Genomic DNA, 21538 nt, shown 5'->3' with positions numbered 1-21538 from the left:
TGCCCACAACCCTTCCTAGGTAATTCTGTGCCCACAACCCTTCCTAGGTAATTCTGTGCCCACAACCCTTCCTAGGTAATTCTGTGCCAACAACCCTTCCTAGGTTATTCTGTGCCCATAACCCTTCCTAGGTAATTCTGTGCCAATAACCCTTCCTAGGTAATTCTGTATCCACAACCCATCCTAGGTAAGTCTGTACCCACAACCCAACCTAGGTAAGTCTGTACCCACAACCCTTCTTAGGTAAGTCTGTATCCACAACCCTTCTTAGGTAAGTCTGTACCCACAACCCACCCTAGATCATTCTGTGCCCACACCCTACACCCCACAAACTTTCTAAAAAAGTTTTGACTGACAAACCATTATGGGTAAATCTTGAGTCTGCCATCCATCCTAAGTCAGTAATACATTAGTAAACTTCAAGTTGTGTTAGACTGAATTTGATGACTTTTTTTTTACAGCTACGCTTACAGGTTGTGATTTTGAATCTGGATTCTGTAATTGGAATCAGGACCATTCAGATACTTTTGATTGGACAAGGGATACTTCAGGCACTTCCAGTGTAGGAACTGGCCCCCAGTTTGATCACACACTTCAAAACAGGAATGGCCACTACATATACATAGAGGCATCAGGCAAACGTGCCAATTCCACAGCACGCCTAATCAGTCCCCCTGTAAACACCCCTGGTAAACTGTGCGTCCAGTTCTGGTACAATATGTATGGCCAGCATATCAACAAATTGAACCTTTACACAAAAACGAATAACATGCTCAGTCCTGCCCTGTGGACCAAGGCTGGTAACCAAGGAAACAAGTGGATCCAGGGACAAGTGGATATTGTATCATCTCCTGGGAGTCAGGTAAGATCATTTCTGTAATTTGTATACGTAAGCAAAATCACGTCTACATGTAGATCTACAATTATGAATAAGTTTTGTGTCAAGATCAACATGTAATCTTTATTGTTGTCAGTATCACTTTTTGATGTCAGATCATTCTCTTCTGTGTGCATTTTCATCTGAATTGAAAGTAAACTTTAATCTCTTCATACAGGTTGTTTTTGAGGGCACAGCAGGTTTAGGTTACCAGGGAGACATATCATTGGACGACATCAAAATCTTGAATGGTGTCTGTCAAGGTTCAGCCAGTAAGTCACAAAAATATATAATATTCGTTGTGGACGTAGAGGATTTGTTACAGAAACCTGGGAGATAGTGAGATTTTAACATCACTGTCACTCAGGTGTAACCAGGATGATTCATGGATCTGTTAAAACACTTTTACACTTCATAATAGATAAAGTTATTGTAAAAACTTACTTTCTGAATATTGTCCTTTCACACTTCTAATGATAACGTTACACAGGGATGATGTGATTACTTGTCTGATCAAACAAAACATTTCTCATTTGCAGCTTGTGATTTTGAACAAAGCAGTATTTGTGGATATCAACAAGACTTGAATGATAACTTTGACTGGACATGGGGCCATGGATCAACAGGGTCAGCTGGAACAGGACCCACCAATGACCACACATATGCTACATCTTCAGGTGATTAGGTTTACCTCCCACTGCCCACAGCTATGTCAAATCATCAGGAGAGTAGGTTAACCTCCCACTAATTAACACTCATTTATACACAGTAAGAAGTTGCCTTTTTTATACACAAGAGACTGAGTCATTGAATTTTGTATTGATGAGGTGCAATGAATATTAGAAAGCTTTACATAGCTCAAGATGTTAATAAATCCATTATCCTAGAATTTGACTAAGATTTGTATGCCTTCCCTAATACCAGCTCTGTACTTTCAGGTCACTACATGTACACTGAGACATCAGCACCACGTGTCCAGGGCGACAAAGCTAACCTTCGCTCTCCATCTTACCCAGCCTCCCAACAAAAATGTCTCTCATTCTGGTACCATATGTATGGTCAGAATATCGGCACTCTTAACATCTATGTCAGCACCTACAACCAGCTAGGCAGCGCAGTGTGGTCACTGTATGGTAACCAGAGTAATTCTTGGCACAAAGGTCAAGTGACCATCTCAAGTCGGTCCACCTACCAGGTTAGTATTTCTGCATAAAATGCAGTTCCATACATTACATAATAATGTGTATAATTGTCACCAAGATGTAAATTACGAAATCAGAATTCCTTGTGTAATGTAATGAGGACTATTCAATACTGGAAACTTTAGGTGGTGTTTTCTGGGATAAGAGGAAGTGGTTACCATGGTGACATAGCAATTGATGATATCAGTATGGATGATGGTGCCTGTGCTGGCCCTGGAACCTGTGACTTTGAAAGCGACTTGTGTAGTTGGACACAACGCCAGGATGACAAATTTGATTGGTTAAGACGTAAAGGACCTACACCATCTGTAGGAACAGGACCATCCTCTGATCACACCCTCGGCACATCAGCAGGTGAGTTTGGTGTCCAACCATTCCTCAGGTAACCTTTTTTGTTTTGAGTTAATTAATACATTCATTTGTACAATTTAAAATATGTAAGGGATGTTTTTTCTCGGTTTAACTTGGAACATGAACCCTACAGAACAAATATTTTCCAACCTTATCAAAACTGTTATTACAAATAGACAAGGATGATTATTAATTGTATCTGAACTCCTGATTGGTTGATGTAAACAGTTATTTGTTTACCCAACATGAATTACTAAGTGATATCACTGCAGGAATAAGTGATCGCCATTTCAGTATAGCCAGCAGTATCAAAAATGTTCCAATCAAAATATTGGTGTTGTTTTGATGTTACCAGAATACACAGAGACAAGTACTGGGCTGAAATGCTATGTATATGAAAAGTTGACAAATATTTATCAGACCATTCACTTAGTTAAGGAGACGTAATCACTGTGACTGCAATACATCTGTGTATCACTTCCTAAACCTGAAGACATGTACAGTAATCACTGTGACTGCAATACATCTGTGTATCACTTACTAAACCATAAGACATGTACAGTAATCACTGTGTCTGCAGTACATCTGTGTATCACTTACTAAACCTAAGATATGCACAGAAAGAATGTCATTAACAATCCCTAAACAATATAGTTTCTATTGGCACCATAACATTACAAGGTCTATATCTGGTGTCATTGATCGATGTTAAAGAGTCAAAGTTCACACATGACCACTTTTAAATTAAATGATATCGAAAAAGATACCTCATATACGTCAAGAAATATACGAAACAAAAGAAAAGCTAGGGGATGGGGCTTAACTCACAATTACAGAGCTCAGTTATCAGACAGCAGACTTATTGAGTAAACAAACAGATAACCATGTTTAACAACATTGGATATTTGTGTTACTCTAGCAGAGAGAATTATATTTAACCGATGAAACCACTTCATTTTTAAAATATGTCAATTTACAGGGTATTACCTCTTCATTGAGACAAGCCGCCCACGCAAGTTGGGAGATAATGCAGTGATCCAATCACAGCTGATCCCCAACCAACCACAGCTCTGCTTCAGTTTCTGGTATAATATGCATGGACAGAGTGTGGGCAACCTTAACATCTCCATGCAGATAAAGGGTGACCCTAATAAAAACTTAAAGAAGTCCATCTCAGGTGATCAGGGCACAGGCTGGAAACAGGGCCAGGTTGACATGAGTGATGCTTACGATGACTTCAAGGTAAATATTTTGTGTTTTACATGGTATCACTACAGTCAAATTTCATTATCTTGAACTCTTTTAAATTGAAGACCCTGTTTAATTAAAGCATATTCCTGCTTAACTTTACACAAAACATTAAAACTCGCTTAAATCAAATACTCTGTTATTTTTAAGTTGTCCAGTGGTCCGGCCGACTTTGATAATGAGATTTGACTATTTTGTTACAACAATAGCAAGCTCAATGCAAGTTTTTTCATAGTGGTTCTCAATATTCTATCAGTTCATCATAATTGTTTTGTGAGATAATTATCTAGGCAAGTTATCATGATTATCTATTAAGAAAATCTTTTGGGATAATTATCATGAATTGTAATTATGTAAATAATGATAAAGATTTTGTACTCATTATTGTTGTTATTTGACAGTGTTTTAAGTTTATATTACATACTGGGTTTGGATAATAACATGATGTTCTTGAAATGCCATGTTATTTTGTAGATATTGGTTGAAGCGGGTGTTGGATCTGGTTACCAAGGAGACATAGCCATTGATGACTTAAGACTGGACTACACTGCCTGTGGTGGTGGTTCTAGTGGTAAGTTATCCCTGTAACTGTATGTGGTGTATAGGTTGTTAGAGGACACTGTAACAGTGACACAAGTAAACAGGTAGCTGATTGTTAAATTTATCTGTTACTGTCAGTAAACTGGCTTACACTGTAACAGTGACACAAGTAAACAGGTGACCGATTGTTAAATTTATCTGTTACTGTCAGTAAACTGGCTTACACTGTAACAGTGACACAAGTAAACAGGTGACCGATTGTTAAATTTATCTGTTACTGTCAGTAAACTGGCTTACACAGTAACAGTGACACAAGTAAACAGGTGACCGATTGTTAAATTTATCTGTTACTGTCAGTAAACTGGCTTACACTGTAACAGTGACACAAGTAAACAGGTGACCGATTGTTAAATTTATCTGTTACTGTCAGTAAACTGGCTTACACTGTAACAGTGACACAAGTAAACAGGTGACCGATTGTTAAATTTATCTGTTACTGTCAGTAAACTGGCTTACACTGTAACAGTGACACAAGTAAACAGGTGACCGATTGTTAAATTTATCTGTTACTGTCAGTAAACTGGCTTACACTGTAACAGTGACACAAGTAAACAGGTGACCGATTGTTAAATTTATCTGTTACTGTCAGTAAACTGGCTTACACTGTAACAGTGACACAAGTAAACAGGTGACCGATTGTTAAATTTATCTGTTACTGTCAGTAAACTGGCTTACACTGTAACAGTGACACAAGTAAACAGGTGACCGATTGTTAAATTTATCTGTTACTGTCAGTAAACTGGCTTACACTGTAACAGTGACACAAGTAAACAGGTGACCGATTGTTAAATTTATCTGTTACTGTCAGTAAACTGGCTTACACTGTAACAGTGACACAAGTAAACAGGTGACTGATTGTTAAATTTATCTGTTACTGTCAGTAAACTGGCTTACACTGTAACAGTGACACAAGTAAACAGGTGGTTAATTGTTAAATTTATCTGTTACTGTCAGTAAACTGGCTTACACTGTAACAGTGACACAAGTAAACAGGTGACCGATTGTTAAATTTATCTGTTACTGTCAGTAAACTGGCTTACACTGTAACAGTGACACAAGTAAACAGGTGACCGATTGTTAAATTTATCTGTTACTGTCAGTAAACTGGCTTACACTGTAACAGTGACACAAGTAAACAGGTGACCGATTGTTAAATTTATCTGTTACTGTCAGTAAACTGGCTTACACTGTAACAGTGACACAAGTAAACAGGTGACCGATTGTTAAATTTATCTGTTACTGTCAGTAAACTGGCTTACACTGTAACAGTGACACAAGTAAACAGGTGACCGATTGTTAAATTTATCTGTTACTGTCAGTAAACTGGCTTACACTGTAACAGTGACACAAGTAAACAGGTACGATTGTTAAATTTATCTGTTACTGTCAGTAAACTGGCTTACACTGTAACAGTGACACAAGTATACAGGTGACCGATTGTTAAATTTATCTGTTACTGTCAGTAAACTGGCTTACACTGTAACAGTGACACAAGTAAACAGGTGACCGATACTTCAGTAAACTTGCCTAAATTTATCTGTTACTGTCAGTAAACTGGCTTACACTGTAACAGTGACACAAGTAAACAGGTGACCGATTGTTAAATTTATCTGTTACTGTCAGTAAACTGGCTTACACTGTAACAGTGACACAAGTATACAGGTGACCGATTGTTAAATTTATCTGTTACTGTCAGTAAACTGGCTTACACTGTAACAGTGACACAAGTATACAGGTGACCGATTGTTAAATTTATCTGTTACTGTCAGTAAACTGGCTTACACTGTAACAGTGACACAAGTATACAGGTGACCGATTGTTAAATTTATCTGTTACTGTCAGTAAACTGGCTTACACTGTAACAGTGACACAAGTATACAGGTGACCGATTGTTAAATTTATCTGTTACTGTCAGTAAACTGGCTTACACTGTAACAGTGACACAAGTATACAGGTGACCGATTGTTAAATTTATCTGTTACTGTCAGTAAACTGGCAATACAATTCACACATAGGTCACAATTTAGATACAGATCTAATCCTGTTGTACTTATCTTGGTTTATCTGCTTTATATTTGATGTTAAATTACCCAAAAATTTGATTTTTGTGTTACATTTGGTTTTTCTCAACGATCTAGATCACATTTTTTAGAAATTTTTTTGAGGTGATATGCTATCATTATTAATAACATTAAGTGTTGAAATAAGGTTTCTTATGCTGTTAAGTAGTGATAATTGATTTTAATGTTAATTTGCCATTCTGAGTTGCCAAAATGAATTTCTTTTTTACTTGAATTATGTACTGTGAATGAATAAGAAATGGTTTTACAGTAATTTTGATGCCTTTGATGTATCTGGAATGAATTAAAATGTGCTTTGTTTCTGGTAGTTTTATGAATTTGTTGAAGCTAATGGAACATTCAACTGCACTGGAGGACAAAATCCCAGCAAAGTAATTCCTCTCAACAAAGTCTGTAACTTCATGGTGGACTGTCCATACGCCTCGGATGAAACTAATTGTGGTAGGTCCATATTTATTCAAAATTGATTTAACATCAATTTGTTTTGATATGAGAAATCCAATGATAAAATGTCAATCAGGGTTTGGGTAAAAGAAAATTAATTTCTATTTTACTGTAAAATCATATATTTTTGTTGGGCACCATTTTCATATGAATTGCTTTTATTAAGAGTACCAACCATGTAAATGAAAATAATTCCCCCACAAAAATGAAAGATTTTATGGTATTTAATCATATCAAAATTTGATGTTATAAAAGAAATATGTATGAAATGATCACACAGCATGTGTAAGTAGAATTATTGAACTAAACTTATGAACAAAATCAAGTGTTAACAAAATAACAAAAACATTTTTTTTTTTGTTAGACCAGGAAAATTGAGCCCCACAGAAAAAGTTTATTTGACAGTAAGTTTATGTCTATCAGTGTGCATCAGCTGTTTATTAACATCTCTAGCTTGTTAAATACAGGTGCTTGTAGTTTTGACCAGGATTACTGTAGTTGGCAACCAAACCTGCAGGGAGTGTTCACCTGGGTACGAGGAAACAGGAGGAGTAGTGATAACACAGGTCCGGCATTTGATCACACACGAGGCAACCAATATGGTAAGTTTACACATAGCATGGATCCCCCACCATTTGATCACACACAAGGCAACCAATATGGTAAGTTTACACATAGCATGGACCCATCATTTGATCACATACGAGGCAACCAATATGATAAGTTTACACATAGCATGGATCCCCCACCATTTGATCACACACAAGGCAACCAATATGGTAAGTTTACACATAGCATGGACTCACCATTTGATCACATACATGGCAACCAATATGGTAAGTTTACACATAGCATGGACCCACCATTTGATCATATACAAGGCAACCAATATGGTAAGTTTACACATAGCATGGACCCACCATTTGATCACATACGAGGCAACCAATATGGTAAGTTTACACATAGCATGGATCCCCCACCATTTGATCACACACAAGGCAACCAATATGGTAAGTTTACACATAGCATGGACCCACCATTTGATCACATATGTGTCAGGACAGTCTCAAACAGAAGTGGGAAGGAGGAAGGTCTCCAAATTTTTCCCTACTATAAGGTCGACCAATGATTATCATCCTACGTCTATAATAGTATTGACTTTTCTGTTTGTTACAAAACATAATAATCAAACACAAGTGGCTTTTTTTGTTCAGACTGAAGTGTCAGAATTAATTACTCAATATTTCTCTGTTCCAGGTTACTATGTCTATGTAGATGCAGCACTTGGTACATCCAGGAGTATAGCAACTCTGACAGGACCACTTCTACAGCCTTGTAGTTCAACCTGCCAGATTCAGTTCTGGTATAACATGTATGGCAGAGGTGAGTCACTCTCTATGAGTAGAATGGAGCTCGATCTCTCATTCAAACTCATGTTAAATTTGCTTCATGTTTGGAGTTTTATTAGCTTCAGATGTAGGTCAACAGATTTACAGGTCTAAGTCAAGTAAAAGTACAGCAATGTGAGCTTCAGACAACTCACCCTACAAAGAATATTAGTTCCATGTCTGGCAGCAAAAAAGAGTTTTGTTGGCTTAGTCACTTAATTAGACACTAATTTGTTTGTTTTGATCAAATTGTGTAGAACAATGTTGTCTTTCCAATAGAAATCGGAAGTCACAGTGATCTGATAGAACCATGTGTAAAATGTGTTGTCTTTCCCGTAGAAATCAGAAGTCTCATTGTTCTTATAAAACAATGTGTAATCAAAAGTCTCACACTTGAAAAACTACGTACGTCAGTGATAGTACACTCCACACTGGTCATTTGTCTGATGAAGGTGACCATGTAGTCATTGAAATGTCACACTCAAATCTTTACCTGGTCATGTTATAAGAACTTTTATTTTACTGACAATTCAAACTTCAAGAAAATGTTCTGAATTATGTATGTGTTGCCTTTCTCATAGGAATTGGCAGTCTTAGCGTAGTCATCACCGAAGGGGGCCAGAATACGACCATCTGGAAACAGAGTGGTAACCAAGGTAGCCATTGGATCAAGGCTGTTGTAGATATAGGCCGTGTGGGACGACCATTCCAGGTAATATGGAAAACCTTCTTTAATTTCATTACTTAGTACTTTTTTCCTAAAATTTTTCATAATCTGTAGTTGTAAGTTTCCATTCATCTTTAAAGTTTTTGAATATTTAATATTGATACTCCTAAAATTTCAGTTTTCCTTGGGAGATTTCAGTATTCCTGGTTAGATTTCAGTATGCAATTTCTGGTCAGATTTCTGAATTCCTTGTCAGATTTCAGTATTCCTGGTCAGATTTTAGTATTCCTGGTCAGATTTCAGTATAACTTCAGTATTCCTGGTCAGATTGCTGTATAACTTCAGTATTCCTGGTCAGATTTCAGTATAACTTCAGTATTCCTGGTCAGATTTCAGTATAACTTCAGTATTCCTGGTCAGATTTCAGTATAACTTCAGTATTCCTGGTCAGATTGCAGTATAACTTCAGTATTCCTGGTCATATTTCAGTATTACTGGTCAGATTTCAGTATAACTTCAGTATTCCTGGTCAGATTGCAGTATAACTTCAGTATTCCTGGTCAGATTTCAGTATTACTTCAGTATTCCTGGTCAGATTTCAGTGGTCAGATTTCAGTATAACTTCAGTATTCCTGGTCAGATTTCAGTATAACTTAAGTATTCCTTGTCAGATTTCAGTGGTCAGATTTCAGTATTTCTGGTCAGATTTCAGTATAACTTCAGTATTCCTTGTCAGATTTCAGTATTCCTGGTCAGAGTTCAGTATAACTTCAGTATTCCTGGTCAGATTGCAGTATAACGTCAGTATTCCTGGTCAGATTTCAGTATAACTTCAGTATTCCTGGTCAGATTTCAGTGGTCAGATTTCAGTATAACTTCAGTATTCCTGGTCAGATTTCAGTATAACTTAAGTATTCCTTGTCAGATTTCAGTGGTCAGATTTCAGTATTTCTGGTCAGATTTCAGTATAACTTCAGTATTCCTTGTCAGATTTCAGTATTCCTGGTCAGAGTTCAGTATAACTTCAGTATTCCTGGTCAGATTGCAGTATAACGTCAGTATTCCTGGTCAGATTGCAGTATAACTTCAGTATTCCTGGTCAGATTGCAGTATAACTTCAGTATTCCTGGTCAGATTTCAGTATTACTGGTCAGATTTCAGTATAACGTCAGTATTCCTGGTCAGATTGCAGTATAACGTCAGTATTCCTGGTCAGATTGCAGTATAACGTCAGCATTCCTGGTCAGATTGCAGTATAACTTCAGTATTCCTGGTCAGATTTCAGTATAACTTAAGTATTCCTTGTCAGATTTCAGTGGTCAGATTTCAGTATTTCTGGTCAGATTTCAGTATAACTTCAGTATTCCTTGTCAGATTTCAGTATTCCTGGTCAGAGTTCAGTATAACTTCAGTATTCCTGGTCAGATTGCAGTATAACGTCAGTATTCCTGGTCAGATTGCAGTATAACTTCAGTATTCCTGGTCAGATTGCAGTATAACTTCAGTATTCCTGGTCAGATTTCAGTATTACTGGTCAGATTTCAGTATAACGTCAGTATTCCTGGTCAGATTGCAGTATAACGTCAGTATTCCTGGTCAGATTGCAGTATAACGTCAGCATTCCTGGTCAGATTGCAGTATAACTTCAGTATTCCTGGTCAGATTTCAGTATAACTTCAGTATTCCTGGTCAGAGTTTAGTTTTTTTTGTCAGATTTCAGTATTCCTGCAAGAAGCCGTTTTTGACTTATTTTATTTACTAAAATATGTCTATAGAATTTCCTGTGGAACCTGAAGTAATAATTCAGGAGAAAGATGAAAATATATCTTCATACATTTATACCATATATACAAGAGGAGATTTAAGTGCAAAAAAATACAACCAATCTGTTGTATTTTGCAATTAAAGTAGACATAATTTTCTCATGAATTTGATCTCTGATGAAGGTTTTCCTGGTTTATTGGAATGCATCTTTTGTTTACAGACAAATTGAAGAAATCTTTCTTTACTCATCATTGTAGTGTTCCTTTTGTTTTAGTTTTGATTCGTACTGAACAAAGATTTGATACCAGTTCTGATTATCTGCTTATATGTGCTATTTTTATACAGCTGGTATACCAGGCAACACGTACTTTCAACCATTTAGGAAACATTGCTATTGACGATCTGCAGCTGATCAACTGTAACTTCCCAGGTTTGTATATAAAATATCTGCGTTAATTCTCTACAGTTTTGAGGTCACAATTATTACTTGTAGATATTGTCTAGTTTGTAACATTAGGTTTTCATGAATAAATCTATTTTTTTTAATAATTTGATGTACACAAAATAAACTTATATTTAAGTTTTTGAGTTAAATACCAAAACGTGTCTCTGTTCACTCTTGGTTTACCTAAAATATTTAGTGGCAACTTTACTAAGTGGAGTCATCGACGGCCCCTTGTTGGAATCAATTTTCTAATTACAGCACCTCTGAATGTGGTTTTTCATGTACACTGTATTTTCAATATTTCTTTTCTGTCAATGTTTTTTTCAGGAAGTCAAACCGTCTTGTGCTTTATCTTAATTTTGTGTAATATTGTTTATTATTGTTGATTATATTGAAGGGTCATTGTGCACATTCAAGAATTAGTTTTTGTTTTAAGAACAAACACTCCAAGAGTTATCCTCTTATTTTTTAGTTGTTTTATTTACAAATTTGTGGTGAAATCTGTTTTTACAGCGGTTCAGCAAACATGTTCTGCCGATCATTTCAAATGTACTCGTGGAGCTTGTGTACCCAACTCTGACCTCTGTGACTTCACAGATGACTGTGGGGATTCGTCTGATGAGCAGTCTTGTTGTAAGTATTATTCACTGATAGAACTGTTTGATTCCAGGAGTTAAAAGGATGTTTGAAAGCATAAATGGATGTGAAACAGAATTAAATTATAAGGAGAGAAAAGTTTGTTGCAAAAAGTTTAATATTAATTGGGACATTCACAAGAAGTATATAAGATATTATAACATGACTGGGCTTGGTCAGTAGCAGTGGCCATGTTGCTCATTTAATCCAAGCTTCCGTTTCAAGTTTGGGTAATGTCATGCCCAAATCTTTAACATGTCCCATTGTCTCAATCCTGTGACTGCAGTATGATATGGAAGACAACATGAATGTTATATGTGTTACCAGATTTATACATTATCATGGTTTGGTTGTTACAGCTTCCTACCACGCCCGGTGTGACTTTGAGACTAGTCTCTGTTCTTGGTCACAAGATAATACTGACAATTTTGATTGGACTCGAGCAACAGACCACACAGCTTCCTACGGTACAGGGCCATCAAGAGATCACACTAGAGGAACTGCAGCAGGTATTTAGCTGCTCATTTTTATACTATTATTTCATCACCATTCAACTCCCAACTGAGTTACACTTTCACGACTCACTGTCATACTGTTATTTCATCACCATTCAACTCCCAACTGAGTTACACTATAACGAATCATTGTCATACTGTTATTTAATCACCATTCAACTCACAACTGAGTTACACTTTAAGGCAGGGTTATGTTTGTCCTTCATTTTACACGCTACTTCTTAGACTTATTCTGATGTAAAACTTGGAATCAACAAATATCAGAAATCATTGTAAATGAAGTTTTATGAAGGAAATTAACACTGTCAGGAAACAAAGTATGATGTAACTCCTAGTGTAAAGAAATGTTTCCAATAATACCTCTACATTATGCTTTTTATGCCTGTTAGTTTTACACAGTGTATTATTGAAACATTCTGTTATTTGAAGAAAAAAATTTAAAAAGTAAACTGTCAAAAAGATTTACGTGCACACAGAAATACAGAAATGTTTGTGCAATTGTAAATTGTAGGTAACATACTGAACTTGAGGATTGCATTACATATATTGTCATATTCATAATATGTTGACATCAGAATAAATGTTGACTTCTTGCCCTAAGCCTGTTAATCTTTTGGTTCAATAAAATATTTTGAAAGATAAAGAGAACATGGTCAACTTTTGGGGGATGATGTAAATATAATATGTAGGGTGTTTCAGTTTTTTTTATTGATATAAAACATCTCTTTGTGTCTTTTGTAGGTTATTACATGTACATCGAGTCATCAAGGCCTAGAAAACCAGGCGACAAAGCAAGACTTGTCAGCCCTGCCTTTAAAGGAGTAGTGACCAGTTCTACAGGTCAAAATCAGGCATGCACGGTGAGTCACTTTAATGGAGTGGTGATGATAAATTGTGACCATTTATCCAACACAGCATACACAGTTGGTCATTTTAATTGAATGCAGCCTACTCTGCTTGATACTTATAATCATTGCATCCAATATAATGTGCTTTTATTGATTGTGAATATTTCATTTTTCAGCTTCGCATGTATTATCACATGTTTGGGAGGACCATCGGAGCATTGAATGTGTACACACGCACTTCAGTGGGCGGACCCATGAAAATTATCTGGCAGAAAACAGGCAATGTGGGAGACTTCTTTGAGAGAGTGGACATCCCCATATTTGAATCTAGTCCATTCCAAGTAAGACAGGCTTAAGAAGTTTTCTGTTGTAGACACATATCTTAAATAATCTATAGCATGCCACTAAATACTTCTAAATATTTTGTGCATCACTTAATACTGTACTGGGGATGTGTAAATTTTACTGTATGTTTCTGATGTCAGGTTGTGATAGAAGGTGTGACGGGACAGGGTTACCAAGGCGATATTGCTGTGGATGACTTGTCTATGACCCCAGGATGTATACCATCTTCCAGTAAGTACTAATCTAGATTTCTATCATAAGTATGGCTTGATGTATTGTAAGAATCCCAGAGCATTCTTAGATTTCATGTAATAACTTGAAAATCCAAAACCCAAACTGAGACAAATCCATTGAGCCCTCCAAAATCAAATTGCAAAAATTAGGATTCTTTACTCAGAGTCCTAGCTTCGAATGTCTTTTCAGGTATGAAGGTTTAAGGTCAAGGTCACTGTTAGATTGAATAAATACAACAAACTCCCTAATACCTGTCAGTTCTAGATTAAGGTCTTTTACTAAAAATAGTAAATATCAGTTTCAACACCTTACACACATTCATTTCAATTATTCCTTCAAAATTAATGAGATTATTGTTAAACTTTAGAATATTCTGTTTGATATAAATAAAAAGTCTGAGATCTGTTTGGTAATTACTGCTTAGTGATGATAACTATGACTTTTTACTAGCACCACTTGTGACGGGTACACCAGGACCAGCAACCACACCTGGACCCTGTGGTAATGGTAGCTTTGCCTGTCCTGGAAAGTGCATTAATCAGAACCAGGTCTGTGACTTCATCACACAGTGTTCTGACAACTCTGATGAGGTCAACTGTGGTAGGTTCACACTAATTGCTTGTAAAGTGATTTTATGGTTCTCATTTATGTATAAATTTTTCTTCATTGATGAAGCTAATAGCATTTGCTGTAGCAATGATTTTGTCATTACAGGTGCTTGTACTTTTGAGACTAACCAATGTGGTTGGAGTGATGCCAGTTCTGGCCGCTACAATTGGCATAGGTTCCAAGGAGCATCACCTGGGACAGGAGGACCACAAGGGGACCACACTACAAACTCGCCAAATGGTAAATATGATGAGTATCATCCCCAATAAGCTTCACAGGTCATTTAAATGGTTGTCTGGTATTGATGGAGTTAACTTGAATTAAACTTAACAACAACTGTCAATTAGATGTCACCTAGCAATAGGACGATACACAGACATGTGTAACCAACCAATCAAAATTAATAGTCACTTTAGTTAGTTCCTATTCAACTTTTTCACATTCTGAATAAATAGTTAGTTTGTTATTCTAGAATAAGTACTGTAAATATATTTCAATTTCAGTCAATTTTTCATATATTGTATTAAGATAGATAGTGTGCAGAATCTTTTAAATGTGACAATGCACAACTCTCAAATCTCCTAGATTATTTTCCAACGTAAACCTATTTTGGGATGAATCTCTGATCATTAATAAGGGTTATGTCTTGTTCCTGATTTAGGTTACTACATGCTGGTAGAAGGATCATCAGGCACTTTTTACAGTCGTGCTAAGATGACAACTGTTGTTCTGGGACCAACTGCACCGAGCTGCCAAGTCCAGTTCTTCTACCACATGTACGGTATAGCAGCAGGTAAGTTGTTCTACAACAATTACACAGATATTACCCACATATTATTAATTTTTTTGCTTTGTTTGGTTCTGTCAGATCTGGATGTAGAAGATTCTGTTTCTGCTGCAGGAAACATTCAGCTGAGTGTTGTCAATGCTAATAGACCAACAGACTCCACAGTGATCTGGTACAAGACTGGAAACCAAGGGAATGGATGGAAGCAGGCAACTGCTGACATTGGCACTCTTCCTGCTGGCTACAAGGTTTCTATCCTGTTCTGTTTCTTCAAATTCAGTTATTGAAGAGGATTTCAGTTTCGTGATGCAAATGCTTATCACAGGTTTCAAAATGACTAAAATCTGTTTATTTTAAAACAGTTTCATTTAGTATCTAAACACTATTCAACACATCTGAAAACACTTGTTTAATTTTTTTTTATCTTTATGTATGTCTGTAGGGAGAGGAAATTCATAGAAGGCTTAATAAATACAAGTATGTTACATTTATCTTAACTGCCATGACTTATAAACAAGTGTAACTGACATACTGTATCTTTCTATTTCTACTTATTTTTCAGTTTTATTTCCCTATGCATGTTATCAAGTGTTATCAAATGCCATTTTGGGTTTTTTTAAGCTTCAATTTGATGCTCTGCCATCCAAGTCCTTCCAAGCCTCAGGAATTCCCCAATCAGACATAGCCATTGATGATGTGAAGTATGTAGCCTGCAATCCTACACAGATTGTAAACAACTCAGGTAGGTAAACAGGATAGTAATATTGTCTTAATGGCTTACACGAATTAACTGACTTCAGATTGTGTTTGATGAGTAAAATATGGGAGGTTTAAGTGACTTATCAATCACTCTAAAAGTCCATACATTGTCATAAGGAAATGTGGAAATGTCCATTATTGTGCTGAAATTGTAATAATGTAGACTCATCAGGTTTGTTACATTGAAAATAGGAAATCTGTTGATATCTCAAGCTATATAAGTTTATTGATCTTAATGCTGATTTGGGTGATCAAGCTGTAATGTAATTGTATCTAGTATTTACACAGTGTAAGAGACAGGTCACCCAACTGTTTACTTTAGCGCTATTGTAATATTAGCTCGAAAGTGAGAACTTTTTTAATGTCAGTATTTGTTGATAACAACACCTGAATGATGGTTGTTCTTGCAGCTAGTAGACTATTAAAGAGAGGTGTAGGCAGTAATTTTGTAGGTAACGGAACAAGCTAGATTACATGTAAAAGCTTACTTTGCGCTGCATGCTTTCTATAAAGGTGCTGCTATTGACCTGTAATGCCTTTCAGGGCTTGCTTTTATTATCATTGTCAGCTGTTTGGAATAATCGTATATATCTGTCATATCACCTTTCTTTGGTCATATATAATGCCATTATTGTAATGTTCAGACTGGTGTCAGTTATCTCTTTTTTTATTCCTGAGCCAAATTATTTCAGAATTGCCAGTTGATCCTTGAAAGATGTGGTAACATGTCAGTATTCATCTGTTATTATCTCCCCTACCTGGACCTGGGCAGTTGTTTGTTAGTGATTATCTCCCCTACCTGGACCTGGGCAATTTTTAGTTGGTGATTGTCTCCCCTGCCTGGACCTGGACAGTTGTTTATTAGTTATATCTCCCCTACCTGGACCTGGACAGTTGTTTATTAGTTATTATCTCCCCTACCTGGACCTGGACAGTTGTTTATTAGTTATATCTCCCCTACCTGGACCTGGACAGTTGTTTATTAGTTATTATCTCCCCTACCTGGACCTGGACAGTTGTTTATTAGTTATTATCTCCCCTACCTGGACCTGGACAGTTGTTTATTAGTTATTATCTCCCCTACCTGGACCTAGACAGTTGTTTATTAATCATTAACTCCCCTACTTTGACTTGAGTAGTAGGTTATGTACTTAGCTATCCTTACCCATATTACCCTTCTTACCATTACTAGTTCTTCTTTTAGATCTGTCTTTAACATTATAATATCAAGTATTACATGGGTGGTGGTTATAAATGTTCAATGGTGACATTGTATCAATTATTTTTGAAAATGCTGGATCTTAATGGTTCTCATTTTCCTTAGAAAGAAAGGAATACAAATTTCAAATTTCTGTGCAGCAGTGTTTTACTTAGCTTAAACCTGTTATATTAATGTAACATAATCAGTATATGTTAATCAGATTTCTTTATTTATTTTTTTGGACTTTTGAAACGACACAGTTTAAAAGTGTAATACTGTTATGTTGTATATATGATTTGAATTGCCTGATAAATATACTAACATATCAAGTGTTTGTATAGCTACATATTTAATACATAAATGTACCTGTAAGTCTGTACAGAAAAATGTGTGAAAGGTTTTATAACATCACATAAGTTAATATTAATTTGTCTACATGTGTGATGTTGGTAAAGGTAAAACAGTATGCAGCTATAAAGAAACAATGCAGTTCATAAGTCCACATGTATGTAACTGTAGGTAGAATTACCATTTTAATTCTATGTTCCAGCCTTCAATCTCAACTGTACTTTTGAATCTGGACTGTGCGGCTACTTCCAAGAAACATCTGATGACTTTGATTGGACACTGACCAATCAGTCATCTCCCACTATGGGAACAGGCCCTGACAGAGACCATACAACAGGAACAGGTGAGACGCTTGAGTGTGCAAATTCAACAATTAATATTGATCACCATTTTTTTTGAAGAACTTTAATTTAGTGGGGCAATTTTCCTCATCTTGACAAAAGAATTATATATGTAAAGCTTGCCTGCCTTCTATTGGATAGGATTTTACATCTACATTGAGACCTCCTCGCCTCGGCATGCTGGTGAAAAAGCAAGGATCACATCTGGTATCCAGAAGCCGACCTCAGCCCAGGGTGTGTGCCTGACCTTCTGGTACCATATGTTTGGGGCCCATGTAAATACCCTCAATGTATACCAACAGCATCCCCAAGTAGGCAACCTCTCTCTGGTCTGGTCACGCTCGAAAACACAAGGCAATGTTTGGAAGAAGGGGCAGAGAACAATCATCAGCAATCAACCATATCAGGTAAATCATTTAACCATTGTATTTAAAAGGCCTGGGTGATGAGGTTGCTGTTTTATAGGTTTGGAACCTTTCTCTTACAAACTGTATTAAAGACTTTTTTGTATTTTATCTTTATTTGAATTTATACATATTTCAAACACTTAATTCATTCATGATATGATGGAGGTTTGTGTTAAGGGTTTCTAATTGAGCTTGACATTTTTCCCTACAGATTGTGAGTAATGAGTACTTAGTATTTATGAATACTAGACAAATCTCTATGTTTCCTATTTCCCCCACAAATTGTGTTTAACGAGTATGCGTTTATGAATACTAGCCAAGTCTCTATGTTTCCTATTTTCCTTCAGATTGTATTTGAAGGCATGGTTGGAGTTAGCTGGCAAGGTGACATTGCTTTGGATGATATTTCTGTGGTCCCTGGACCCTGTCCTGCTCCAGGTAAAAGGAAGTCAATTAAAAGTGTTTATAGAAATGTTCAAAACAAATCTAAGCTTTTGACTATTTGATATTTAGTTTGGTGTTGTAGGTTTTGGAACATTTCATTATCTTTCTAAATACTGATGCTTTGTCTGCAGCCATTTGTGACTTTGAAGCAGACTTCTGTGGATGGACTCAAGATACAACAGATGATTATGATTGGACCAGAGATAGAAATGGAACATCCTCCACTGGAACTGGTCCAGCCTACGATCACACAACAGAGAGTCAATATGGTAGGTCATACTCCCTAAACTCTGGCAAAAACGTACAAACACTCAACACAGAGACAATATGGTAGGTCATACTGTCTAAACTCTGGCCAAACGTACAAACACTCAACACAGAGACAATATGGTAGGTCATACTCTGACCAAACCTATATACCCTCAACACAGAGACAATATGGTGTGTCATACTCTCTAAACTCTGGTCAAATTTATATGCACGCAACACTGATATGGTAGATCTTGTACTCTAAAAATTCTGATAGATAATATTCTTAAATATATGGTCAAACTTCAGAACACACAACACAAAGATCCCACAAGTATCAATATGGTAGGTTTTACTCCCAGCATAGGTAATATTGATGTGATCTAAATGAAATTATGCCTCTTAAAAACACCTTTGTTATTTTATTGCAGGTTACTATATCTACACTGAAGCTTCTTCACCTTTAGTGATGGGAAACAAAGCTCGTCTTATCAGTCCCAACTTCACACCCCTTGGATCATCAGAATGTTTGCACTTTTGGTACCATATGTATGGACAAAATGTGGGTACTCTTAACGTGTATCTCCAGCCAAGCAGTTCGTCTACAAGATCTACCATCTTCACTAAGACCGGAAACCAAGTCAATCTATGGCTTTATGCCACTGTGCAGTTGACTCAGACCATTGACTACCGTGTATGTAACATAGTGTAGAACAATAGTTATGTGATCATCAGTGTTAACTTTTTGGATTGTGGATCTGAACATCAGCATGAAAATCAAATAAATGGCCTAGATTGTTCTAAATGATGACTCAATTCATTAACATTAAGATTTTATGTATAACTTTGTTTAAATTGTTGAATTGATCTTGCACCTAAACAGTCAAAAGTTCTATTTTGTACATATATTTACCCCTCAAAGTAAAAACATAATATCACATCAGATGATATATACAGGTGAATGTATTAAGTTCTTAATAGATGATTCATCCCCAATTTAATAACAATTTGATATCTGTTTTCTAGATAATTTTTGAAGGAGTTCGTGGCAATGGTTACCAAGGTGATATTGCTATTGATGATGTCAGGATTACTGCTGGAAAGTGCAAGCCTATAGGCACATGTGACTTTGAACTTGACACATGTGGGTATGGAAACACACGTATAGGTGATCAGTTTGATTGGCTGAGATCGGCAGGTGGTACTATAACTCGTAACACCGGACCCTCTGTAGATCATACCACCAACTCTGACAGAGGTAAGTCTGGTAAAATCTATGCTACACTGTCCACCATAAACAGTCACCCTGAAATCATTTGTAAGTGAAAGGCCATGACATAGAGAGGTTTACAGAAAAAGAAAGGTGTGCTAGCCAATGTAATCATCCGTTTCCGGTTGTTCTAAGTTTAGTCAGAGTTAACAAGTGGTTATTGGAAAAATCCAATCGCTGCCACTGAGCAAACAAAGGTGTTAAATTCAAAATATAGTAATCTAATCTGTCTCAATAAACCTACAGCTGTGAAATGATAAAGCATGTTTCCAATTTTGTCTATAGTAATTAGCTTGTCCCTCTGTCTGTCTGTCTGTCTGTCTGTCTGTCTGTCTGACTGTCTGTCTGTCTGGTTATGCCAAGCCTCCTATAAATACTAACTACTTAATAAACTGTCTACAAACAGGTAGAAGTACAAAGGAGTGATTCTAACACAGTAGTTCTTCTGAATACTGGATGTTTATTGCGGAGCGTTGTTTATATGTTTCGGCTCTAGGTGCCCATGTTAACGTTCTGTAATAACATCCAGTTTATGGAAGAACTGCCGTGTTGGACTCGCACTTTTGTACTTATTACCTGGACTCTTAGCGGATTCACGACTAGTTCATCGCAATTGCCACCGAAAGTTAATCTAGGGATGTTGTGCCTCCATCCCCCGTAGTGATTATGTCTACAAACAGGTGTGAAAATCATATGATGGAACACAACCGTTGTTGTTTAAGGTTTCTACATGTTGGTAAAAGCTAATGGACGCCAAGCTGGGGAGAGAGCCTGGCTTTACAGCCAATACTTCCCTGCCAGTCCGGCTTCCTGCCTGACTTTCTGGTACCATATGTATGGTAAAGGTATGTAGAAATCATTCTATAGTTATTCTCTGTCTCCCTATTGTGGGATATGCTGCATCAAAAATCTAGTCTTTACAGACTTAAGAGATAATGAATCCTTAACCGTTTATTGATATGGTTCATGCCTAAAAGAATGATTCCATTACATATTGATGGCCATTTTATTTTGGAACTAATTGCAAGTATAACTATTCACTAGATATTGGTGTCCTTCGTGTGTACCAACCTGCATCTACTGGGACAGCGTTAGTCTGGAATGCCACTCATAACCAGGGTAATGTTTGGAGACAGGCAAAAGTGGATCTCAACAGCACAGTTAGCTACCAAGTATGTATACTTCTCTAAAGGTTCTACATCTTATACTGTTGTGTCTCCTGAATTATAAAGAAAGGTTAGCACAATAAATCACATAATCACGTCTTGTCTGTTAATTACTATTGTATAGATATGCTAACTATTGTAAACAGTGTGATAGTCATCTTGTCTGTTAATTACTATTGTATAGATACACTAGCTAGTGTGAAAAGTCTGATAGTCATCTTGTCTGTTAATAACTATTGTATAGATACACTAACTATTGTAAACAGTGTGATAGTCATCTTATCTTTTAATTACTATTGTATAAATACACTA

The 21538-nt window shown here is 36.4% G+C and overlaps 1 protein-coding gene across 1 annotated transcript in view; it reads left to right on the top strand.

Moving 5' to 3' along the window:
- LOC132546582 (MAM and LDL-receptor class A domain-containing protein 2-like) overlaps window positions 1-21538 on the top strand; it is a 154458-nt gene that overhangs the window by 98634 nt on the left and 34286 nt on the right. The window contains exons 112-141 of the mRNA XM_060210303.1: window positions 462-862; window positions 1056-1149; window positions 1417-1554; window positions 1816-2072; window positions 2205-2433; window positions 3410-3672; window positions 4153-4249; window positions 6687-6800; window positions 7271-7405; window positions 8061-8186; window positions 8773-8903; window positions 10968-11052; window positions 11581-11700; window positions 12063-12212; window positions 12960-13078; window positions 13243-13407; window positions 13552-13642; window positions 14096-14245; window positions 14360-14494; window positions 14916-15047; window positions 15156-15289; window positions 15663-15783; window positions 17552-17692; window positions 17832-18097; window positions 18445-18535; window positions 18673-18810; window positions 19222-19484; window positions 19817-20048; window positions 20783-20905; window positions 21105-21232. Of these exons, the coding sequence (XP_060066286.1) occupies window positions 462-862; window positions 1056-1149; window positions 1417-1554; window positions 1816-2072; window positions 2205-2433; window positions 3410-3672; window positions 4153-4249; window positions 6687-6800; window positions 7271-7405; window positions 8061-8186; window positions 8773-8903; window positions 10968-11052; window positions 11581-11700; window positions 12063-12212; window positions 12960-13078; window positions 13243-13407; window positions 13552-13642; window positions 14096-14245; window positions 14360-14494; window positions 14916-15047; window positions 15156-15289; window positions 15663-15783; window positions 17552-17692; window positions 17832-18097; window positions 18445-18535; window positions 18673-18810; window positions 19222-19484; window positions 19817-20048; window positions 20783-20905; window positions 21105-21232 (4769 nt within the window). The remainder of the gene's footprint in view (window positions 1-461; window positions 863-1055; window positions 1150-1416; window positions 1555-1815; window positions 2073-2204; window positions 2434-3409; window positions 3673-4152; window positions 4250-6686; window positions 6801-7270; window positions 7406-8060; window positions 8187-8772; window positions 8904-10967; window positions 11053-11580; window positions 11701-12062; window positions 12213-12959; window positions 13079-13242; window positions 13408-13551; window positions 13643-14095; window positions 14246-14359; window positions 14495-14915; window positions 15048-15155; window positions 15290-15662; window positions 15784-17551; window positions 17693-17831; window positions 18098-18444; window positions 18536-18672; window positions 18811-19221; window positions 19485-19816; window positions 20049-20782; window positions 20906-21104; window positions 21233-21538) is intronic.

This window comes from Ylistrum balloti, unplaced genomic scaffold (genome assembly GCF_031769215.1).
Source record: "Ylistrum balloti isolate Yb309-2 unplaced genomic scaffold, AGI_CSIRO_Ybal_v1 Utg369896, whole genome shotgun sequence".
Classification (NCBI taxonomy): Eukaryota; Metazoa; Mollusca; class Bivalvia; order Pectinida; family Pectinidae; genus Ylistrum; species Ylistrum balloti.
This window is presented reverse-complemented; position numbering and strand designations above follow the sequence as displayed.